General features: G+C 41.2%; 1 protein-coding gene across 2 annotated transcripts in view; it reads left to right on the top strand.

Moving 5' to 3' along the window:
- Eprs1 (glutamyl-prolyl-tRNA synthetase 1) overlaps positions 1 to 19,998 on the top strand; it is a 66,823-nt gene that overhangs the window by 4,518 nt on the left and 42,307 nt on the right. For both annotated transcript variants that reach the window (XM_048439497.3, XM_085687579.2), the window contains exons 3-9: positions 2,445 to 2,544; positions 5,273 to 5,429; positions 7,465 to 7,604; positions 8,490 to 8,584; positions 13,536 to 13,662; positions 14,305 to 14,497; positions 16,853 to 17,024. In XM_048439497.3, coding sequence (XP_048295454.1) covers positions 2,445 to 2,544; positions 5,273 to 5,429; positions 7,465 to 7,604; positions 8,490 to 8,584; positions 13,536 to 13,662; positions 14,305 to 14,497; positions 16,853 to 17,024 — 984 coding nt within the window. The remainder of the gene's footprint in view (positions 1 to 2,444; positions 2,545 to 5,272; positions 5,430 to 7,464; positions 7,605 to 8,489; positions 8,585 to 13,535; positions 13,663 to 14,304; positions 14,498 to 16,852; positions 17,025 to 19,998) is intronic.

The raw sequence follows: 19,998 nt of genomic DNA, 5'->3' as shown, positions 1-19,998 counted from the left end.
CAGCATTCTGAGTGCTGAAATTACAGGTCTGTACTACCATGCCAGGCCGAGCACTGTCCTTGAAGATAAAGGGGGAAACTGGGGCTGGGATATATCTAAGTGGTAAACATGTGTTCATATTTGTGTGAGAACCTTAGTTCCTTCCCCAGCACCACAAAACAAACAGTCAAACAAATAAATACTTTTTTTTTTTTCAAATATCAGGTTAGACCCTGAGGCCCTTTTGATTCTGAGAGGGAGACTGATGGTCTCAGGGTTGGTCCCATCACTGTGAGCTGCATCAACGATGCTCTCAGCTGATCATTTGGTGAACATGACATCAGAACCCCACTGCTTTCTTCCTTGGGTTGATGAGATTATCTGAAGACTTTATATTTTATTGGTTAGAGAAGGAATCTCCATTTATTTGGGGATGAGGCGGCAGGGCGAGACGTCTCTCAGTAAGCCTGACTGACCTTGAACTCTGAGTGGTCCTGCTCCCCCAGCTGCCAGGTGTGGAGGGGTTGAGCATGAGCCTCCATGTACTGCTCTTCTGGAGTAGGGCGGTAGGGATGGCCTAGCGGGAAGGGCTTCGTGGGCGGCTGTGTTCCTAAGTTATTCTTAAGCCTGCTTTCAGCCATCCCTCTCCAGCCAAGTTTTCTTTGATGTTCAAAACTTTAAATCTGCTTACTGTTCAATTTCGTCACTAAAGATTCTGGGTCTTATAAGTTTTTTTTTTCCTACCTTCTGAAATTTTCTTGCTATTATTTTTTCTTTTTCTTTATGGTTTTGTGTCTGATAAAGAATTTTTTTTTTCCTTTTTTTTTTTTTTGACATATTGGGTTTGGCTATGTTGCCCAGTCTGGCCTTGAACTCCTGAATCCAAGCAATCTTCCTGCTCAGGTTTCTGAGTAGCTAGTCTGTTGGTGCACACCACTCTCTGGCTTTGATAGCATTTGGCAAGGTTTGATGTGCTTTCTTCTCTTGAAAGTTGATAAAACCAGGTTTCTTATAGTGGTATATCCTTGGCTTCTTTGCATTCATTATTTCAAATTACTCTTCTAAATCCCAATTACATTTTCATCACCACTGATAAGAAATAGAAACTGACTACAAAGTGAAGAGGGCAAGTGTGGTGGTGCAGTACTGTCTAGACTGAAGGTCTTGAGTTCAAGGCTAGCCCAGTATATGTGAGAGCCTATCTCAAAAACCAAAGCAAACTGAGTGTACTACGATATACTACACCTGTATTGTACCGCCTGAACTACAGGGACCGTTTGTGAGCTGGGAAAGGGGCCTGGAGATTTAAACACACAGAGACACAGGTCATCCTTGAATTAAGAATGCTCTCTTTATTGTGTTCAGGAATAGCTTATGCAGTGCTGTGGCCACGCCCCAGCTCTCGGGATCTTTCAGCTGCAGGCCCACCAGAAACCACCCCCCTGCCATCAGGCTTGTGCTCAGAGCAGAGGAAAACAAGTTTACAGGAAATTCAGGGTCTGGTAGTCTGCAGTCCCCAGCACAGGCGGTGGTGGTGCACACCTTTAATGGGGAGGCAGGGGCTGGCGGATCTCTGTGAGTTTCAGCCTGGTCTATAAGAGCTAGTGCAAGGACAGGCTCCAAAGCTACACAGAGAAAACCTGTCTCTAAAGCAAACCAAAGCAAACCAAAACAAAAAAAAGCAGCCTGTGAGTTGCTCAGTGGCTAAAAATCAAGTGACTAACCAAGGCGGAGATACTGAGTTCAAGTCTTAGGACCCACATGTTAGAAGGAAAGAGCCAGCTCCTACAGGTTGTCCTCTGACCTCTATATGCAAGCTATGGCATGATTATACTCAAAATGAATGTATGGGATTAAAAGTAAATTTGGACTCAAATGTATAAAATACAAAATAAAGTAATTAAAAATAATAAAACAGCAAACAAAACCTTAAAGGATAAGTGTCAGAAAATATGCTCCAAAGTAAATTAAATTTAGGTGGATATTTTAGAACAGATTGGAATTTGAAAGAGACTGTAAAGAATAAATTAGTACTTTTTATTTTTTCTATGGTAGATGTCTTAGTTAAGGTTTCTATTGGCTGTGAAGAGACAGCATGACCACAGCAGCTCTTAAAAGGGACATTTAATTGTGGTGACTTGCTTACACTTCAGAGGTTCAGTCCATTATCATCATGGTGTCGACCGACATGATGGTGTGCAGGCAGGCATGGTGCTGGAGTAGCAGCGGAGTGTCCTACTACTTAGAGGCAGGAAGTAAAGAGATCTCAAAGCCTGCCCCCTCAGTGACACACTTCCTCCAACAAGCTGCACCTCCTAATAGTGCTACTCCCTATGAGATTTTGGGGGGGCCAATGACATTCAAAATACAGTAGCAAAGAGAATATGGTAGATATGTTAGAGTTTCCATTTTTCCGTTGCTTCATGACTCTTAAGCAACTGTGATATTTAATGCTTAAATTCTAGGAGTGTGGTGTTCACTGACATAAATTCAATACTACGCTACTTGGCTAGAGTTGCAGCTACATCTGGACTCTATGGTACTAACCTGATGGAACACACTGAGGTAAGCCTGGAATATTTCTTTCCTTGTACATGTTTTGTCTTGTGCTTTCTGGTGTTTGGGAATAATGTTGTCCTACTGTGTATTGACAAGTGACATTAGGCCTCATGAGGGTTTGTACAGAACTTTACTATAGGTCAAAGATAAGGAATGTTCCTGGTTGGTTTGCTTTTAAAAACAGAGACCCAATCTTTCTACGTAGTCCAGGCTAGCCTGCCACCTTGCTGTGTCTTTTGCGGGCCTAACACTTATGAATCTTCTGCTTCAGACTCCTGATTGTATTCCAGCTGTGTCCCACCATTGTAGGAGACGAAAGAGTTTAAAGAGCTACAGCTCCCCCAGCCAGCATCCAGAGCAGGGCAGTGGAGATGCTAGAGGCTAATTGACCCACAAGCCAAGGAGCCTGTAATGGAGAAATCTATGGCTTTTAAGAGAGGAGAGGAAGGATGCAGGAATTCTCCTAATATTGTAATTTCAAGATTTTTTTTTTAAAGCAAGGATAGTAAAAAATGGCGTGGCTATACCCGCCTGAGCTTGTAGTCTCACATGGCAGTCTCAGAGCCACTCAATGGCGAGCGGCCCAGTGTTGCAAAAGGAGGAGTGACCGCGTTCCCGTCCAGATCCCGGCTAGCTTACCCTCCCCCCCCAAATAATTACACAGAAACTGTATTCTTTTAAACACTGCCTGGCCCATTACCTCCAGCCTCTTATTGGCTAATTCTCCCATCTTGACTCAACCCATTTCTAATAATCTTTGTAGCACCACGAGGCAAGGCTTACCGGAAAAGATTCAGCATGTCTGACCTGGCAACTTCATGGTGGGCCGCTCTCTGCCTCTGCCTGACACTGCTTCTTTCTCCCAGCATTTTGTTCTGTCTACACCACCCACCTATGTTCTGACCTATCAGGTCAAGCAGTTTCTTTTTTAATTAACCAATGAAAGCATCACATAGAAAGAAGACCCACCTACATCAGCCCAACTTCAGCTACAAGCCTAGCCTGACCTGCTAGCCAAGCTGCAAAAAGATAGTGTGAGGAAACTGCAGCTTCAGGCCAGTCAAGTGTCTGTGAAAATGTAAGTGAACACATTAAGCCTGACAGCTAGGCAGACTTGCAATTTGGATTAAAAGATATTTTACAGACTTTTAATAAGACAAACAATGGTGAAAACCTTATTTAAAATACCCTGCAGGAGACCTTGAACAACTGAGTAAAATTCTTAAAGGGAACAGTGATCTAAATTCCAGTAGACAGCTTAGCAGAAGCTGCCAGACAGGCATTCACACAGGTAGAGTTACTATACAGAAGCAGCAAGTACATTATATTAATTATGATCAGCCTTGATTAGCATGTACATTACCTACAAAACTTATCCTACAGCAATTTTATGGCAAAACGGTCTGCATCTATAGATGTGCCTTCTGGTTTCACCAGTTAGGGTATTAAACCCTTATTCTTAAAGTAGTAACTTGCTTAGCACAGGAGAGCAAGATGGAATCTAGGATATATTTTGGCAGAGAGCCGGCTATGATCAATGTTCCTTATACTAAGCAACAAATTGATTGGTTATTTCAAAATAGTGTTTGCTCAATTCGAAGGCCAGATTAATAATCTTTTCCCAGCTGATCGTTGCTGCAATTTGTACAACTACATTCCTTTATTTTTCCTAATGTAGCAAAAGATCCCTTAAAGGATGCTATGCTAGCTTTTACAGGTGGTTCTTCCAGTGGAAGAGCCACACATGTTGTTAATGGTGAAAGGAAATACTACGAGCGCCTCCGACGACACACACAGTTTCACTCCATGTTTATTTTCAGAAAAATAAACTGGAAGTGTAGTTTGGGTAGAATTCTTATGTTGGCATGCATGGGATTTTGTGGGAGATTCCCAGCATCACAAAGGAGCAAACTTCAACTCTTAAAGTTCACCATCTCCTTCTAAACTTAAGTATATTTTGGGGTCATTTAATGCTATCTTCACCTTCTTGGTTTCCTGGGGTTTCATAGTTGAGTTTTACTGTCTAGCTCATGCCATTCACCTTTCATATTACAGATAAGACCGCAGGTCAGAAAAATTAAGAGATTGCACTGGGTCATACACGTATTTGGGAGCTCATTTTCTTTCTTAAGTTAATGGCTAATTCCAGCAGCACTGGATCAGCTCTCAGTGCCGCTCTGCAGGTGTGCTTTTCTCTTGTGTGTGTTCTACCTTAATGCTTGTGAATCTCACACAGTTCAGAAATAAATAATGCCTTTTCTTTTTGGGATTTTTGAATAAGGCCTCACTCATATTGCCAAGGCTGCTGTGCAGGCTTGATTCTCTTGCCCTGCTGGGTTACAGCCATGTGCCCACATGCAGGACATAAAATGAATTTAATGATTAACTTTTAAATTTCTTCAGTTGTATTAATTTGTCTAGGTAGCTTCAGATTAGTTAGTCCCTCCAGCTGTCAATTATCAAGTATTTTTCTTGTTTTTTCCTGATGTGACCTCCATGTACCTGTTAAGAAAAGAAGAACAAAAAAGAAATCATAGGGAAATAACTGCAGAGCTGGGATTTATGTAAGTGGCATTGTTAGAGCCCAGATAACCAGAACTGAGCCATGAAATGATAAATTGTACAGTTTTAGCTAAGAAAAGTTTTGTCTGTTGCTCCATTAACTAGCATTCTTTGTGTGGTTATCTTGTTTTGAAGCCTGAACTCTGGGCTACATTCTTTTCTGTGTTCTCAGATTGATCACTGGTTGGAGTTCAGTGCTACAAAGCTGTCTTCATGTGCTGCATTGACTTCTGCACTTAACGAGCTTAATCATTGCCTGTCTTTGAGAACATACCTCGTTGGAAACTCCTTGACCTTGGCGGATCTATGTGTTTGGGCCGCCCTAAAAGGTATTATTAATAAGTCCTCTTAAAATACTGGGGCTTTTAGGGTTTTTGTTTTTTAGTTTTTCAAGACAGGGTTTCACCGTATAACTCTAGCTGTCTGTAGACCCAGTTGACCTAGAACTCACAGAGATCTGCCTCTTCTGTCTCTCCTGTGCTGGAATTAAAGGTGTGTGCCAGTACTTGGTGGGTTTTTCTTTTGTTGTTGTTCAGGGTTGGGGTGGGGATTGATTTTGAGATGGGGCTAGTCTCAAACTCTTAGGCTCAAGCAACCTTCCTGCCTCAGTCTGCCAAGTGGCTGGGACTACTGGGATGCATCATTGTGCCTAAATAACCTTCTTTTTTTTGGTCATTTAATACTTTGCTAAGATGGGCGGTGGTGGCGCACGCCTTTAATCCCAGCAGTCAAGAGGCAGAGGCAGGCAGATCTCTGTGAGTTCCAGACCAGCCTGGTCTACAAGAGCTAGTTCCAGGACAGGCTCCAAAGCTACAGAGAAACCCTGTCTCGAAAAACAAACAAGCGAAAGAACGAAAGAAAGAAAGAAAGAAAGAAAGAGGAGAAAAAGAAATACTTTGCTAGATGAAAAGTGGAAATAGTACTGCCTTTATGTGTGTGTGTAGGTAGTAGCTGAGGACAGTTAATCTGGCTTTCTTGTTCCTGGTCACAGATTCAGGGTCTTCTGTTGACCCTGGAAGTCATCTCTCTCCCTTCCTTCGGAGCTGTTGTCATTCCTACAAAAGAGACCCTCATCTACTTATCACTTTATCTTAGCAACTGCTTCATTCCCAGTACTTGTTTCCAACCCGGGAAATCTTTTTGCTCAGTAGGAATGTGAGGGGAGAGTAGTGAGGTATTTGGAGTGTTATTCTTTGGTGGGTCCCTTTTTTCCTCTTGTATAATAAATTTGCAGCAGATGTAATGATGTTCTAACCAACCTGGGAAACAGTTAGCTTGTAAAACCAAACAAGAAAAACTTAATGAGGTATAATTGTGTATGAACTATATCAGTATATCTATCTTTGCACTTACAGTAGCAAGGAAGAGTGTGAAACTTCAGTGATGCGCCTCGGGTTTCATGAAGCAAATACAGAGGGAACTGTGGAGTAAAGTTGCATAGGCTTTCATGACATGAGATCACTGAAGGACAAAAAGTCCACTTTTAGAAATGTAATTGTGACTGAGCGGTGATGGCGCACAGCTTTAGTCTCAGCACTTGGGAGGCAGAGGCAGTGGATCTCTGTGAGTTTGAGACCAGCCTGGTCTACATAGTGAGTTCCAGGACAGCCAAGGCTGTCCAGAGAAACCCTGTCTTGTTGGATTGTATAGAGAGCTATAATTTTTAAAAGTATACAATATATGAGAAAACACAGATCCCTGAAGATTACTTAAAATGATGTAGGTAGATGGCCTGTTTTTATGGAAGCTTCAGACCTGTTAAAAGCTTAAGGTGCGTGAATGGCTGACAGAATTAGGAATTTATGATTTACTTGAGCGACATCATCAGCATGTAGTTGAAATGGGGCCTGACACTGGTTCTGTAGACTAACAGAACATTACAAAGTAGGGAGGGAATGTGTTGGCGATCCCCTTTCTGCACTGATGACGCAGAAGTTACCTGCTTCTTGGTGACCTTGCTTGTATTTTCTACGGTTGATCTGTGAATTGAAGCATTGGTCTTACACCGGGTGTGTGGTGGGAGGAGGACAGAGCCAGTCTTAGAGAACTTGAGTGAATTCAACTGTAAAGTGTTTTAGCTGTTTGTTCTGTTTCTTAGGTAGAACTAGGTAGCCCCAGCTGCGGGCTTGTACCCACCCTTCTGTGTTAGCCTCCTGAGTGCTGGGATGGTAGGCATGCACCACCACACCTGGCCTTGGTCTAAAAAGTACGTCGTTTCTGAGTTCTGCAAAATAGACTCAACTGAGGGCTGCATTGCAGAAGCACAGATGCAAACCAGTCTCATCCACATAAGTTAGCTGATGGGATCTCTGCTTTATAATTTGCCAGTTTACTAAAGATTTAAACAATTATGTTCACTAATAGGAAATGCTGCATGGCAGGAACAGGTGGAGCAGAACAAAACTCTGGTCCACATTAAACGCTGGTTTGGCTTTCTTGAAGCCCAGCAGGCCTTCCGCTCAGTTGGTACCAAGTGGGATTTTTCGGAAAACAAAGCTAGAGTGGTAAGCAAGTGTTTAAATTGTTTTGGTATTCATTTTCTCTATTGTGCTTGTAGATGCACATCTGCTGTGGCATGTAAGTCGAGTTCAGGTCTCTTCCCACCTGCGGGTCCCAGGGACTCTCCTTGTCTTCAGGCTGGTAGCAGGTCTTTACCGGCTGAACTTTACCGGCTGATCTCGCAGACTCCTAATTTTTTCAGTAGTGCAGATGTTTCAGTCTGACTGAAACTCTATCTGTGAAGAGATTCTTATTCTCACAGAAAGCTTATTTTCTGGGGATTGGAATATAGCTCAGTGGCAGGTGTTTGCCTGGCACGGTCAGGGCCCTCGTGGTGGATCCATGGCACTGCTTTGAAAAAACATTCAAAGCTTATTTTCATTAAAAAAAAAAACTTAGATTCTATTTTTGTTAAGTTTTGTGTACCTTTAACTGTTCAACTACATAAAGCCCTGAACGTTATGCCTGTAAGATTATATCCTCGATGCATGTTCTTCCATTTAATGAAAATAAAATTGTATTTTATGCATTGTTTTTTGGTACTGGGGATTAGTCCTACTATATAGTGATGTCCCCAGTTACCTACACTTCCTCCTTCATCTTAAATCTTCGCTAATCTTGAGCATTGAGTCGAATCCAGGTTTTGAAGAGCCTCTTTGTGGTTTCTGTGGGAGGCTGTCAACCCCCAGTAAAGCCCCAGAGATGTCTTCCAACCTTTTCAATGTCTCTGCTGAGTGCTGTCTGGCTTCATTCCTGTTCCTCACTGGAGCTTGAGCCTCTAAAGTGTAAGGATGATTAGTCGCCATCCTCCTTATGACCATATTTGTAAATGAATGTATTCATAAACATACAGCCATGGAAACTTCTGCTGTGTATGGTTTGTTTTTTAGGCACCAGATAAAAAACAAGATGTTGGCAAATTCGTTGAACTTCCGGGTGCAGAGATGGGGAAGGTGACTGTCAGATTCCCTCCAGAGGCCAGTGGGTAAGGAAACGCCCCCTGCTTGCAGCCCAGTGCTTAGTGCAGAAGCTCTGCAACTCTAAGGACTCTGTTTCTGTGCTCATCCAGAGGTTATGGGTTAAGGGGAGAGTAAACCTAGAAGCCTCAATTAATTATTTACAGCCTATGTTAATTTGTAGTTTAATTACTTACAACTTTATTAATTTGTAGTTTTAGTTCATTAAGGCAATAGGAGAGACAACATCTAAGTTTTATTTTAGAATTTTAAAAACAAATAAGAAAATACCCATAAATAGAAAATTTTAAATATAAGTAAGAAAGTGTTCATATGTAGAAAAGCTTAGGTTTTGCTTGTATTTTGAGATTTTTGCAGCCTTTTTTCAGTAAGGATTTGTATTTATACTTACTCAGTCCTTTCTATTTATAGCAGATGTTAAGCAATATTTATTTTTTTCTAAAATAAAAGTGAGGGAATTTTGGAAAACCTTTTTAGTAACTTCCATAAATTTGCAGGTTTCCCAAACCTACTAACTCTTGACATGCACAGAAAACAGCATTTGACTAACTTGTAAGAGCCCACAGATCCCGCCCTGCATCCCCTCAGGCTGAGTGGATTCCTTCGCATGTCTGTCATTCTGTTCTCTAGCTGGGCCTGTGATAGAATCCTTCCAGGGGTCCTAACACAGAAGTGACTCTCCCTGGAGCAGCTCCCCGAGTTTAGTCTTAGGAGAGCATTGCATTGTCATTTTGTGAATGAGATGTTTGTACTTCCTGAATTTAATTTCAGATCTTGCATTTTGTAGTCAAATCTTGCCTTACTGGCAGATCACAACTTTTCTTTCCATTTTCTGTTTAATAGTTCTTTTTTTTTTTTTTTAAGATTTACTCTGAATACAGCATTCTGTCTGCATGTATGCCTGAGTGCCAGAAGAGGGCGCCAGATCTCATTATAGATGGTTGTGAGCCACCATGTAATTGTTGGGACTTGAACTCAGGTCCTCTGGAAGAGCAGCCAGTGCTTTTAACCTCTGAGCCATCTCTCCAGCCCTATTAATAGTTCTTTAGTCATAGTCTTGTCACTAATTGCAGTTTGAAATTCTGCATTTTAGTATAGTGGGGTGGTGGTGAGATCAGTTCTGATGTAGCCAAAGTTTCTTGAACTCATTATGTAGCAGCTCTCCTAATCTTGCTTCTGAGTGCTGGGATTACAGGCCTGTGCCTTGAAGCCCAGCCAGAATTCCATGTTATGTTTTAACTTTTCAGAATTTGTCAATTCAGATTTTGAACTGAGTTCTAGATAGAAGAAAATGAAAGGACCTACACAGATGGCTCAGGGGTTAATAGCCTTGACTGCATTGCCAGAGGATCCAGATTCACTTCCCAGCACCTGCCTGGCAGCTCACAACTGACTGGAACTCCAGTTTTAGGAGAGCTAATGTCCTAATGTCCTCTTCTGACTCTGCCGGCACCAGGCACATAGACATACTTTGCTGGCAAAACACCCATATACATAAAAATAAATTTTATTTCATATTTTCAAATTTTTACTTATACACGTGTTTGTCAGTATGTGCTTGTTTGTATTTGTTCACCCTGTGCATGCAGGAGCCCGAGGCCAGGAATTGAACTTGGGTCCTCTGCATGAGCAGCAAGTGTTCTTAACCACTGAGCCATGTCCAGCTCTTAAAATTATTTAAGAAAAAAAAAAAGAGATGAAAGAGAAATAGCAACTAAAAAAAATCTACAGACTTGATCAATGAGTGATTAGTTGATAATTGACAAAGTGAAATTTGTCACAAATGACACCTTGCATGGTTCAGTTTCCACTGACATTTTAGAAACTTGAATTTTGTTATTGTGCACTGTAAGGTCACAGTTGTCCTTCTGAGTACTGACTTTGATGACTTGTTGAATGATATTTTTAAAATAATACTTATAATTATGCCATTTATCCTTTTTACCCCTCCATGGACGTTTATTAAAATTTTGAGATTTTCATATTTCAGTGTTTGTAGTTTCAGAGGCCTTGCTCTGTTACAATAGAGGAGTTGGGAGTATAACCCAGCATCCAGTCTTGATTAGATTTCTTGCTTTTGATTACACCCCCACATGCTGTTAAAAAACCTTTAATTTCTTTTCCGTGTGCATGAAAACCAGAAGACTTAACTTTGCCTCTTTGCCTTTTGTTTGTCTGAAGTTTTATTTTGCTTTGAGACAAAGTCTCATGTATCCCAAGCCACCCTCAGACTGCTTGTGAACTAAACAGTTGCTAAGGATGACCTCAAATTCCTGACTCTCCTGCCTTTTCTTCTAGAGTAATAATAGGTTTGTGGGCTTGTGTCGCTCCCATACTCATTTTGAACAGTGCTGGAATTGAGCAGGGCTTCATGCATGCTAGGCAAGCACTCCTAGCCCTTCTCTAGTGTTGTGAGAGAAGGTTGTGCTCTGTGTGCCCTGGCTGAGTTTGTGTAGACAAGCCTAGTCCTGAACTTATAGCCTTCCTGCTTCAGCCTTCCAAGTGTTGGCGCTTCAGGTGTGTCATCACACTTACGTGGTACCTATTGTAACACTACCACGTGTTTACATACGGTAGCCCATAAATCACTACTCTGAGCAAAGGCACTGTTACTATCTATTTTACACATGGTTTCAGAAGCTGACTCACACCATGTACGGATAATGTGCCAGACTTAAGTTGCTGCCATCTGTTTCTAGAGTCCTAGTAACTAAAAATTATCCTCCCCACCCCCATGTGTGTGCTGTATGGCAGAATGTAATGCAGGTCACTGCCAAGTATGTATTGTAAATCTATTTTTAGGACTGATTTGATGTCAGTTTTCTCTTGGGAAGGTTAATCTTATAACTAGTTTAAGAGTCCTGGATGTTTTCCTAAGATTTGTATTCTTAGGACTGCATGTACGGTTTCAGAGTCACACGTGTCTTTAAACCATAAGAATTTTTTCCTGTCCACTCCATATGCAGAAGATCTACCTGCAAGTGTTATAAATAAAACTGAGCATAGTAACTAACTAATAATAGGTAATCACTGGTTGTTAATAAAAAATAGAATGTTATATTTTATATATTATATTTATTTGCTTATTTGTCATGTGTGTATGTATATATAGGCACACATATGCCTCATGTGGAGGTCATTGAACAGCTTAGGAGTTGATTTTGTCCTACCATTGGAGGACTAGAAATTGAATTGCGGTTGTCAGCCTTGGTACAGGTGCCTTTACCCCCTGAGCCCTCTCTCAGGCCCTACGTTCCTCTTTTTGACAGTGGTTATAGTAGCGTTACTGAATGTGGTACACTTGTGCCGTCTTCACGGTGTTTCAGGTTTTTTCCTCAGGACTCATGCCCTTCCTCTCTCTCTCTCTCTCTCTCTCTCTCTCTCTCTCTCTCTCTCTCTCCCTCCTTCCCTCCCTCCCTCCCTCCCTCTCTCCTTTCCCCTCCCTTATCCTCCCTCCCTCCCTCCCTTCCTTTCTTTTCTTTTTTTCCCCCCTAGCAGAATTTCTCTGTGTAGCCCTGGCTGTCCTGGAACTCACTTTGTAGACCATGCTGGCCTTGAACTCACAGAGATCCATCTGCCTCTGCCTCCTAGGTGCTGAGATAAAAGATGGACGTCACCACCACCCAGCTACAAATTTATTTTTATAGTAGTTTTAGATTCATAAAAAGTTGAAAAAATAGGACAAAGTTTTTCTTAATGTTACTCACTTAACTCTATACATTTGGGGAATTCCCTGTTTTTTGCTGATACATAATTTTTTTTTTAATTTTCTATGATATCATCCAAGACACCCACACAATTCTTTGGTTTATATAGAAAGTTGCATCACAAGACACCCACACAATTCTTTGGTTTATATAGAAAGTTGCATCACAAGACACCCACACAATTCTTTGGTTTATATAGAAAGTTGCATCACCAATCTGGAGTACTGCATGAGTAAATGTCTAAAGAAAACGGCTTGATCTAGATGTAGGGTACAGTTCGGTGAGGATGTCTCTGACACGGGCAAAGCCCTGGGTTCTCTAGCGCCACAGAAATGGTACAGTGTCATAAAGAAGGGTTTGCGTGTTCTCCTCCCATATTGGTGTATTAGCTTCAAACTAGGTGACTATCATTAAACATTCACTGTAGCTGCCATGGAAACTAGTTAACATCTGTGAGAGCTGTTTGAACTTGCTTCATGCCTTGTTTTCTGCCTAGTTGACAGGATCTTTCACAGTAAGATCTAGATGTGTATTCTTAGGTTGGGGTTATGCAGCCCAGGCTGTTCTGGACCCTGTGCTCCTCCTCACCGTGGCACTGATGGGGAAGTCAGTGCTGTGCGCTACTCTCAGCCTGGATTATTCTTTTCATTGTCAGCTGCCCGTGGGAACAAATAGTTTTCCTAGATTCTGGTTTGTAGAGTTTGGTGCTAGATTGGACCTTTGAGATCATTTAGTTAAAATATTTTCGTTGGCATCTGAGAAAGCTGAAACCAAGGAAAGGAGTCAAAACTCAGTCTTTTCTCTGTCACAGTAATTTTCATGTTCTCCACCTTAGCCGCCACAGTGACTGTGACTGTCGCGGGTGCTTCTCCCTTAGTGTGAGGGCTTTGTTTCCAGCAACAGCAAATCTGAGAGGTGGATTCCTGGGCTGTATCAATAATGGTTTCAGAACGTTCCCTGTAAATGACCATTCGTCTTGGAGGAAAGAAAGTTTATTCTTAGGGTTGTAACAGTTGTAATACCTTGCCCTCTGAGAGCTTACATAGGAGTTGTACTTATGGTTACACATCCATGTTCTACACAGTCTATTGTCTGTCAGCCACGTTTTCTGTTACAGCCCCTGCTGGTGGAAAGTAAAATGACTGGGGAGTATTGGACGTTTTGTTTGGTTCTTATTTCCTCAAAGAGGTTAAGGGTAAGAATCTAGTTGAAGCGTGTTAATGAGTTTCTCTGTGACATGTTTTTGTTTTAGTTACTTACACATTGGGCATGCAAAAGCTGCTCTTCTGAACCAGCACTACCAGGTTAACTTTAAAGGGAAACTGATCATGAGATTTGATGACACAAATCCTGAAAAGGAAAAGGAAGATTTTGAGAAGGTAATTAAAAGTGTAGTGATGACCTTTTTCTTAGAAAAGTTGATTAAAATTGGAACGTGATCTGATACCTTCATGGTATGAAAATAAACTTGGTTTCATAGCTGCCTTTCCCTCTCATCTCTATATTTCATGCCTGAGACCTAAGCCAAAAAATAATAGTTCCCTTTCCAAAAGACCTGAGTTAATTTTTTTCTTTTCTCCAATTATTATAGAGTTTACTGGAATACTGTATTTTCCTTTGAATACCAGTTTAACTGGAAGCAAATTTCCTTTTTTGTCATGGTCTTGAGTTTATAAATGAAATTAAAACTGCACAGGTATTGTAAGGTGTGGTTTTCCAGCCTCATAGTGTCTTTATTCCGAAGGACTTGTGATATATTCACTAAGGGCCAGTGGTGCAGTTGCCACAGCACTTCCAGCTCTCAGCAAACAGCTCCACCTTGAGATCCACTTTCGCAGCTGGAGATCTGGAGGCCGGTGCACTGAATAGGATGACCTCACATTGTGCATCATCCACAGTCATTTTCAGGCTATTTAAGACTGATGACCTTTTATTACATTTGCCCAAAATAAATATCACGGGGTAAAGATGTGTAAGAAAGTGACAGATACCCTGATGGTTCCTTTGATTTCTTGCTGCAGGTTATCTTGGAAGATGTTGCGATGCTGCATATTAAACCAGATCAGTTCACTTACACTTCAGATCATTTTGAGACTATAATGAAATATGCAGAGAAATTAATTCAAGAAGGGAAGGCTTATGTGGATGACACTCCTGCAGAACAGATGAAAATGGAACGTGAGCAGAGGACAGAATCCAAACACAGGCAAAACTGTAAGGCACAGTTTGTATCAGATTTTAATTGATGAGTTTTATTTCTCTTTTTAAATGAAAGATGTTCCTTAAGACACATTTAAGGCTGTTTCTTTCTCTAATTCTTATGCCCTTTTATGTTTGTCTGATGCAATCTTGCTGTGTGTAGCCTAGGTTGCATTTAAACTTGAGATTCTCCTGCCTTGACCTCCTGCCCTGCTTGCATTCTTGTCTTCCTTTCTTTGCTTTGAGGATCTAATCTGGGGCCTGCACATGTGAGACTGCTGGTCTTACTCCTAGTTCCTGGCCTAACTTCTTACAACCTTATCTGCAATAGAATTATGTGCAGTAACATCTTACTTCTTTTTGGATTTTTTTTTTTGTTGTTGTTGTTGTTGTTGTTTTGTTTGTTTCGAGGAACGGTTTCTCTGTGTAGCTTTGGAGCCTTGGGACTCACTCTGATGACAAGGCTAGCCTTGAACTCACAGAAATACACTTGCCCCAGCCTCCCAAGTGCTGGGATTAAAGGTGCGCAGCACCACCCAGTCTAACACTTCGTTTCTGTATGTAGTCTTTTGCATTTATTTCATTTGGAGGATTTTTCTGTAACATTTATAGTTACTTTAAATGCCTAACAGTCCTAAAATGTTTGGTAGTGCTGTAAGCACCACAACATGTAGGTATGTGTGTGGTTAAAATAACAGGAATTCATTAGCACCTACACTGGTGCACAATCACCTGACTACAGTCTGTGTTTCCTGTCCTTACTTACATTGCTGTGATCACGGCTGACAGGAGCAGCTTAGGGCCAAGAAGCTTAAGAGGGTACAATTAGCTCTTAGAGAGCAGCGCTCAGTCATTGTTGCTGGGAGCTTACAGTGTGACTTATTTATATGCTGGTGGCTTTGAAAGCATTGAGTGGGATCAGAATTGATGCTGAACTATTACACTCAACGGTTTAACTCTAATCTTGCACCAGAAGTTCCATAACCTTCCAAAACTGTGCCAACAGCTAGGGCTCAGGTGTTCCCACAAAGAGCCCATGGGAGGCATTCCACATTCCAACAGTCACAAACAAATAGAAAGGTTGCCATATAGCCCAATCTGATATTTAACTTGATGTCCTGCCTCGGCTTCCCTGTGCTGGGCTGACAGGTTCTATGGAATATAGAAATCACTATATTCTGTCTAAGAGACTACTTTACTTCTTACTCGTGGCTTGTCCCTGAGCCTACAAGTCCAGCTTTTGTTTTGTTTTCTTTTTTGTTTGTTTTTTCAAGACAGTGTTTCTCTGTAACAGTTCTGGCTATCCTGAAACTCCCTCTGTAGACCAGGATGGCCTCAAACTCAGAGATCTGCTTGCCTCTACCTCTCTGTCTCTCCCCTTCTCTGCCTCTCTGCCTCTCCTTCACCTCTCCGCCTCTCCCCTTCTCCTCCTCCTCTCTGTCTCTCCTCTACCTCTCTGCCTCTCCCCTTCTCTGCCTCTCCTCTGCCTGCCCGCACCTCTGCCTCTGCCTCCTGAGTATAGGGAATAAAGTGGTGCGTACCACCACCACCTGGCACAAATCAGGGTGATTTTATTCAGTGTAGTTTGTTGCCAGAACTTCCACACTGTGTGTAAGTCTAAAGTGCTCATTTGGGAAGCATAGTAAAAATAAATTGTTACAGTAAACTTTTTTTTAAACTGTAGTTTCAAAGGGAGTTAACTGGATTTTGAGAATTATTTGTATTTATTCTGAGTGTAACTGAAACATGTGTTATAGTTTCTAAAGTTTCCATGGGAAGGTACTGTTTAGTACTTTTCTGTTATCCTGATGGAACAAGCTTTTGTTATTCTGAGACAGGTAGAGTTGGAGCCACCTAGTATATAGAGAGTGCTTTTTGAAGCTAAATCCCTTTATGTCTTGTCCCATTATCTGTTTCTGTGATCTTTCATTTTCTTGGAGCCAAGCCTTCCCCATGCCACACTGGGTGCCTAAGGGACTTTGGAGGACCCCTGGCTGTGATGCAGCGAAGGAAGATTGGTTCTACTTTAAAGACAGCGTCAAAGCTGGGAGTGGGAGAAGGGCTGACCTTAGTTGTGCCCTGATGGGAAATGGGGCACAGTAGAAGAGGAGAAGGCTTCTTCCTATGCTGTGTCAGTAAAATGTGTTGCCTTTACCTTTTCTGCAACAGTCATAAAGTCTGTTTCCTACAGGTATTGAGGTTTGTTTGTTTCTGAGATAGAGTTTTGCTGAGTAGCCCTACTTAGTCTCCTCCTACCCCAGCACCCAGCTGTCAATGCTACAGTGTTTTTAAACCAATGGAATGTGTCTGCAATACAAAACAAAAACTTAGATCAGTCAGATAAATGAGAATATACCTGTTATATTACAGCTGTTGAGAAGAATCTACAGATGTGGGAAGAAATGAAAAAAGGAAGCCAATTTGGTCAGTCCTGTTGCCTACGAGCAAAAATTGACATGAGTAGTAACAATGGGTGTATGAGGGATCCAACCCTTTACCGCTGCAAAATCCAGCCCCACCCAAGAACTGGGAATAAATACAAGTAAGTGCCACCCTTCTCTCCTCGGTGAACATGGAAGGAGAGGATGCACATCAGTCAGGGAGCCAGTGCTTTTGTTCCTCATATGTGGGCTGTCTGAGTGGCCTTTTCTGAAGGTGTGCAATGCAGCCTGTCATGGATGACTTTCTCAGCTATCTTAACATTTCTGTCACCAGGCGATGGTGGCGCATGCCTTTAAACCCAGCACTCAGGAGGCAGAGGCAGACAGATCTTTGTGAGTTCAAGGCCAACCTCGTCTACAAAGCTAGTTACAGAACTGGCTCCTTAGCTACTGAGAAACCCTGTCTCTTGGCGGGGAAGTGGGGGACACAGACAGGACGGGACACAGACACACGACAGGGGCGTTTCTGTCTATAAAAATTCTTGACACTTTGTAGTTTTTCCTGTCTGACTTAAGTGTGTAAGTGTATCTTTAGATAATGATGTTTTCTCTTGTAATCTTTTTTTGAGCATAAATTAACACAGTAATAGTAGCACAAAAATTTACAGAAATATGAACAAACCAAGAAAAGAGCATGTGTTTTAAAGTTTTAATTGTTTTTTTTTCCCCCCTTGGGTTTGTTCACAGATTATCTTATTTTGTTTTCTTTTGTTTTAAAGTTTCTGGTTCGGGGCCTCATGCTTGCCAGGCAAGTGGCCTGCCACTAACTAACATCTATAATTTTAAGTCTTTTTTTAAAAAATAGGATATCCTTTAAAAGTCTGTCTTTATTCTGTAAAATAAGTTGTAGAATATATGTTCTTTCCTTTTAATTAATTAACTTTGTCTCAGTAGTTAAGAGCATTGTCTGCCCTACCAAAGGTCCTGAGTTCAATTCCCAGCAACCACATGGTGGCTCACAACCATTTGTAATGAGGTCTGGTGCCCTCTTCTGGCCTTCAGGCATACACACAGACAGAATATTGTATACATAATAAATAAATAAATTAAAAAAAAAAAACAAAGAAAATACTTGTACCAGACCCAGATTCTGTACAAGTTAATGCTCCTCTATGGTAGAATAGTCATTCTGAAGTCATGAAGCTTCACATGGTGTTTTACACCTTCACTTCACTACTAAATATATTTTTATGTATCTATGCACCAGTAAAAATGAAAGATCCAAGATAGGGTTAGAACTAGGAAAGCAATTACCTTTATATCCCTTTTTATAACATATCCATTACCTGCATTCAATCCTTCCTCGACCCCTATTAGATACTCATTCTTGTTCTATTTTCTACATGTCCCTATGTGTACATTTGTTCACACGCGCGCGCGCGCAAACACACACACACACACACACACACATACACACACATTTTATTGGTTAGATTCTTCATATGAGAGATAATATGCAGTTTTTCTTTCTGACATTGTGTGACCCCCTTTGTTGTCTGAGGTTTCTCTCCTGCCCGGTTCCCACAGTCATTAAGTCCCAAAGAAATCACACAGAGGTCTACATTAGTTATAAACTGATTGACCTAGTAGCTCAGGCGTCTTATTAACTCTTATAACTTATATTAGCCCATTATTCTTGTCTATGTTAGCCATGTGACTCAGTACCGTATTCAACAAGGCAATCACATCTTGCTTGCTCTGTGTCTGGACCACGATTACAGCCTGTGCTTCTGTCTTCCCAGAATTCTAATTGCCCCGCCTCTACTTCCTGCGTGGTCGCCCCACCTATACTCTTACCTGGCTCCTGACCAGCCAGCATTTTATTAAAAATAATACAAGTGACAGGATAAAAGACCATTGTTCTACAGCGCCCCTTTAATACTATACATTCTAAGTCAATTCATTTTCCTGCGATTTTTTTATTATATTTTTTCTTTAGCACTGAATAATATTTTATATTTTATATATACACTCATTTTGTATTATCCAATCATCTGCTGATGGAGTTAATGGACAACTAGATTAATTCCAGTTATTTGCTATAGTGAGTAAAGTAGCATGGGGGCATACATAACACATGTAAGGAAGTATGTGCCCAGGAATGAAATAGCTGGATCATATGGTACTACTATTTTAAACTTTTTAAAATATTTATTTATTTATTATATATACAATATTCTGTCTGCATGTATGCCTGAAGGCCAGAAGAGGGCACTAGACCTCATTACAGATGTTTGTGAGCCACCATGTGGTTGCGGGGGGAAATTGAACTCAGGACCTTTGGAAGAGTAGGCAGTGCTCTTAACCGCTGAGCCATCTCTCCAGCCCCTTAACTTTTTTAAATTTTTTTTTTAGCCATATATTTTTTCTGCCACCCTCTCTTCCCCTCCTCCATTTTTAACTTTTTGAGAAATCTCTAAGCTGATTTCCACAGTGGCTGTATAAACTTGCACTCCCACCAGCAGTGAGTAGGGTTCCTTTCTCTCTCCGACATTTTTGGTCAGATTTCATGTTAGTAGTCATTCTGACTGGGATAACGTGGTACCAAAAGTAGTCTTAATTTTATTTCCTCTGTGGTAGGGATATTGAACACTTTCAAAAATACTTATTGGCTTGTTGTATAAAACTGTTCAGTTCATATTTCTTGATTGGGGGTTTATTTCCTTGGTATTTAATTTCTGCAATTCTCTGTAAACTCTGGATGTTAGCCTCTTGTCTGAAGTGTAGCCTAGCCAGCAGAGACTTCTCTTTGTTCATTTGTTTTTTGTTTTCGTTCTTGAGAAAATGCCTCTTTTTAAAGACAGGGTTTCTCTGTAGCTTTGGAGCCTGTCCTGGAACTAGCTCTTGTAGACCAGGCTGGCCTTGAACTCACAGAGGTCCACCTGCCTCTGCCTCTACTCGTGCTGGGATTAAAGGCAGACACCACCACCACCTGGCTTAATTTTTAAACTTAAGATTTTAACATTTATTTTATTTTATGGAGTAAGGATGTTTGGTCCACATATATGTCTGTGCTCTACATGTGTGCTTATTACCCACAGAGGCACCGGATTAAAGGTATGTACCACCACCACC

Source organism: Myodes glareolus, chromosome 5 (assembly GCF_982192425.1).
Source record: "Myodes glareolus chromosome 5, mMyoGla1.1, whole genome shotgun sequence".
Lineage (NCBI taxonomy): Eukaryota > Metazoa > Chordata > Mammalia > Rodentia > Cricetidae > Myodes > Myodes glareolus.
Note: the sequence above shows the minus strand (reverse complement) of the source record. Positions and strands in the feature narration are given on the sequence as shown.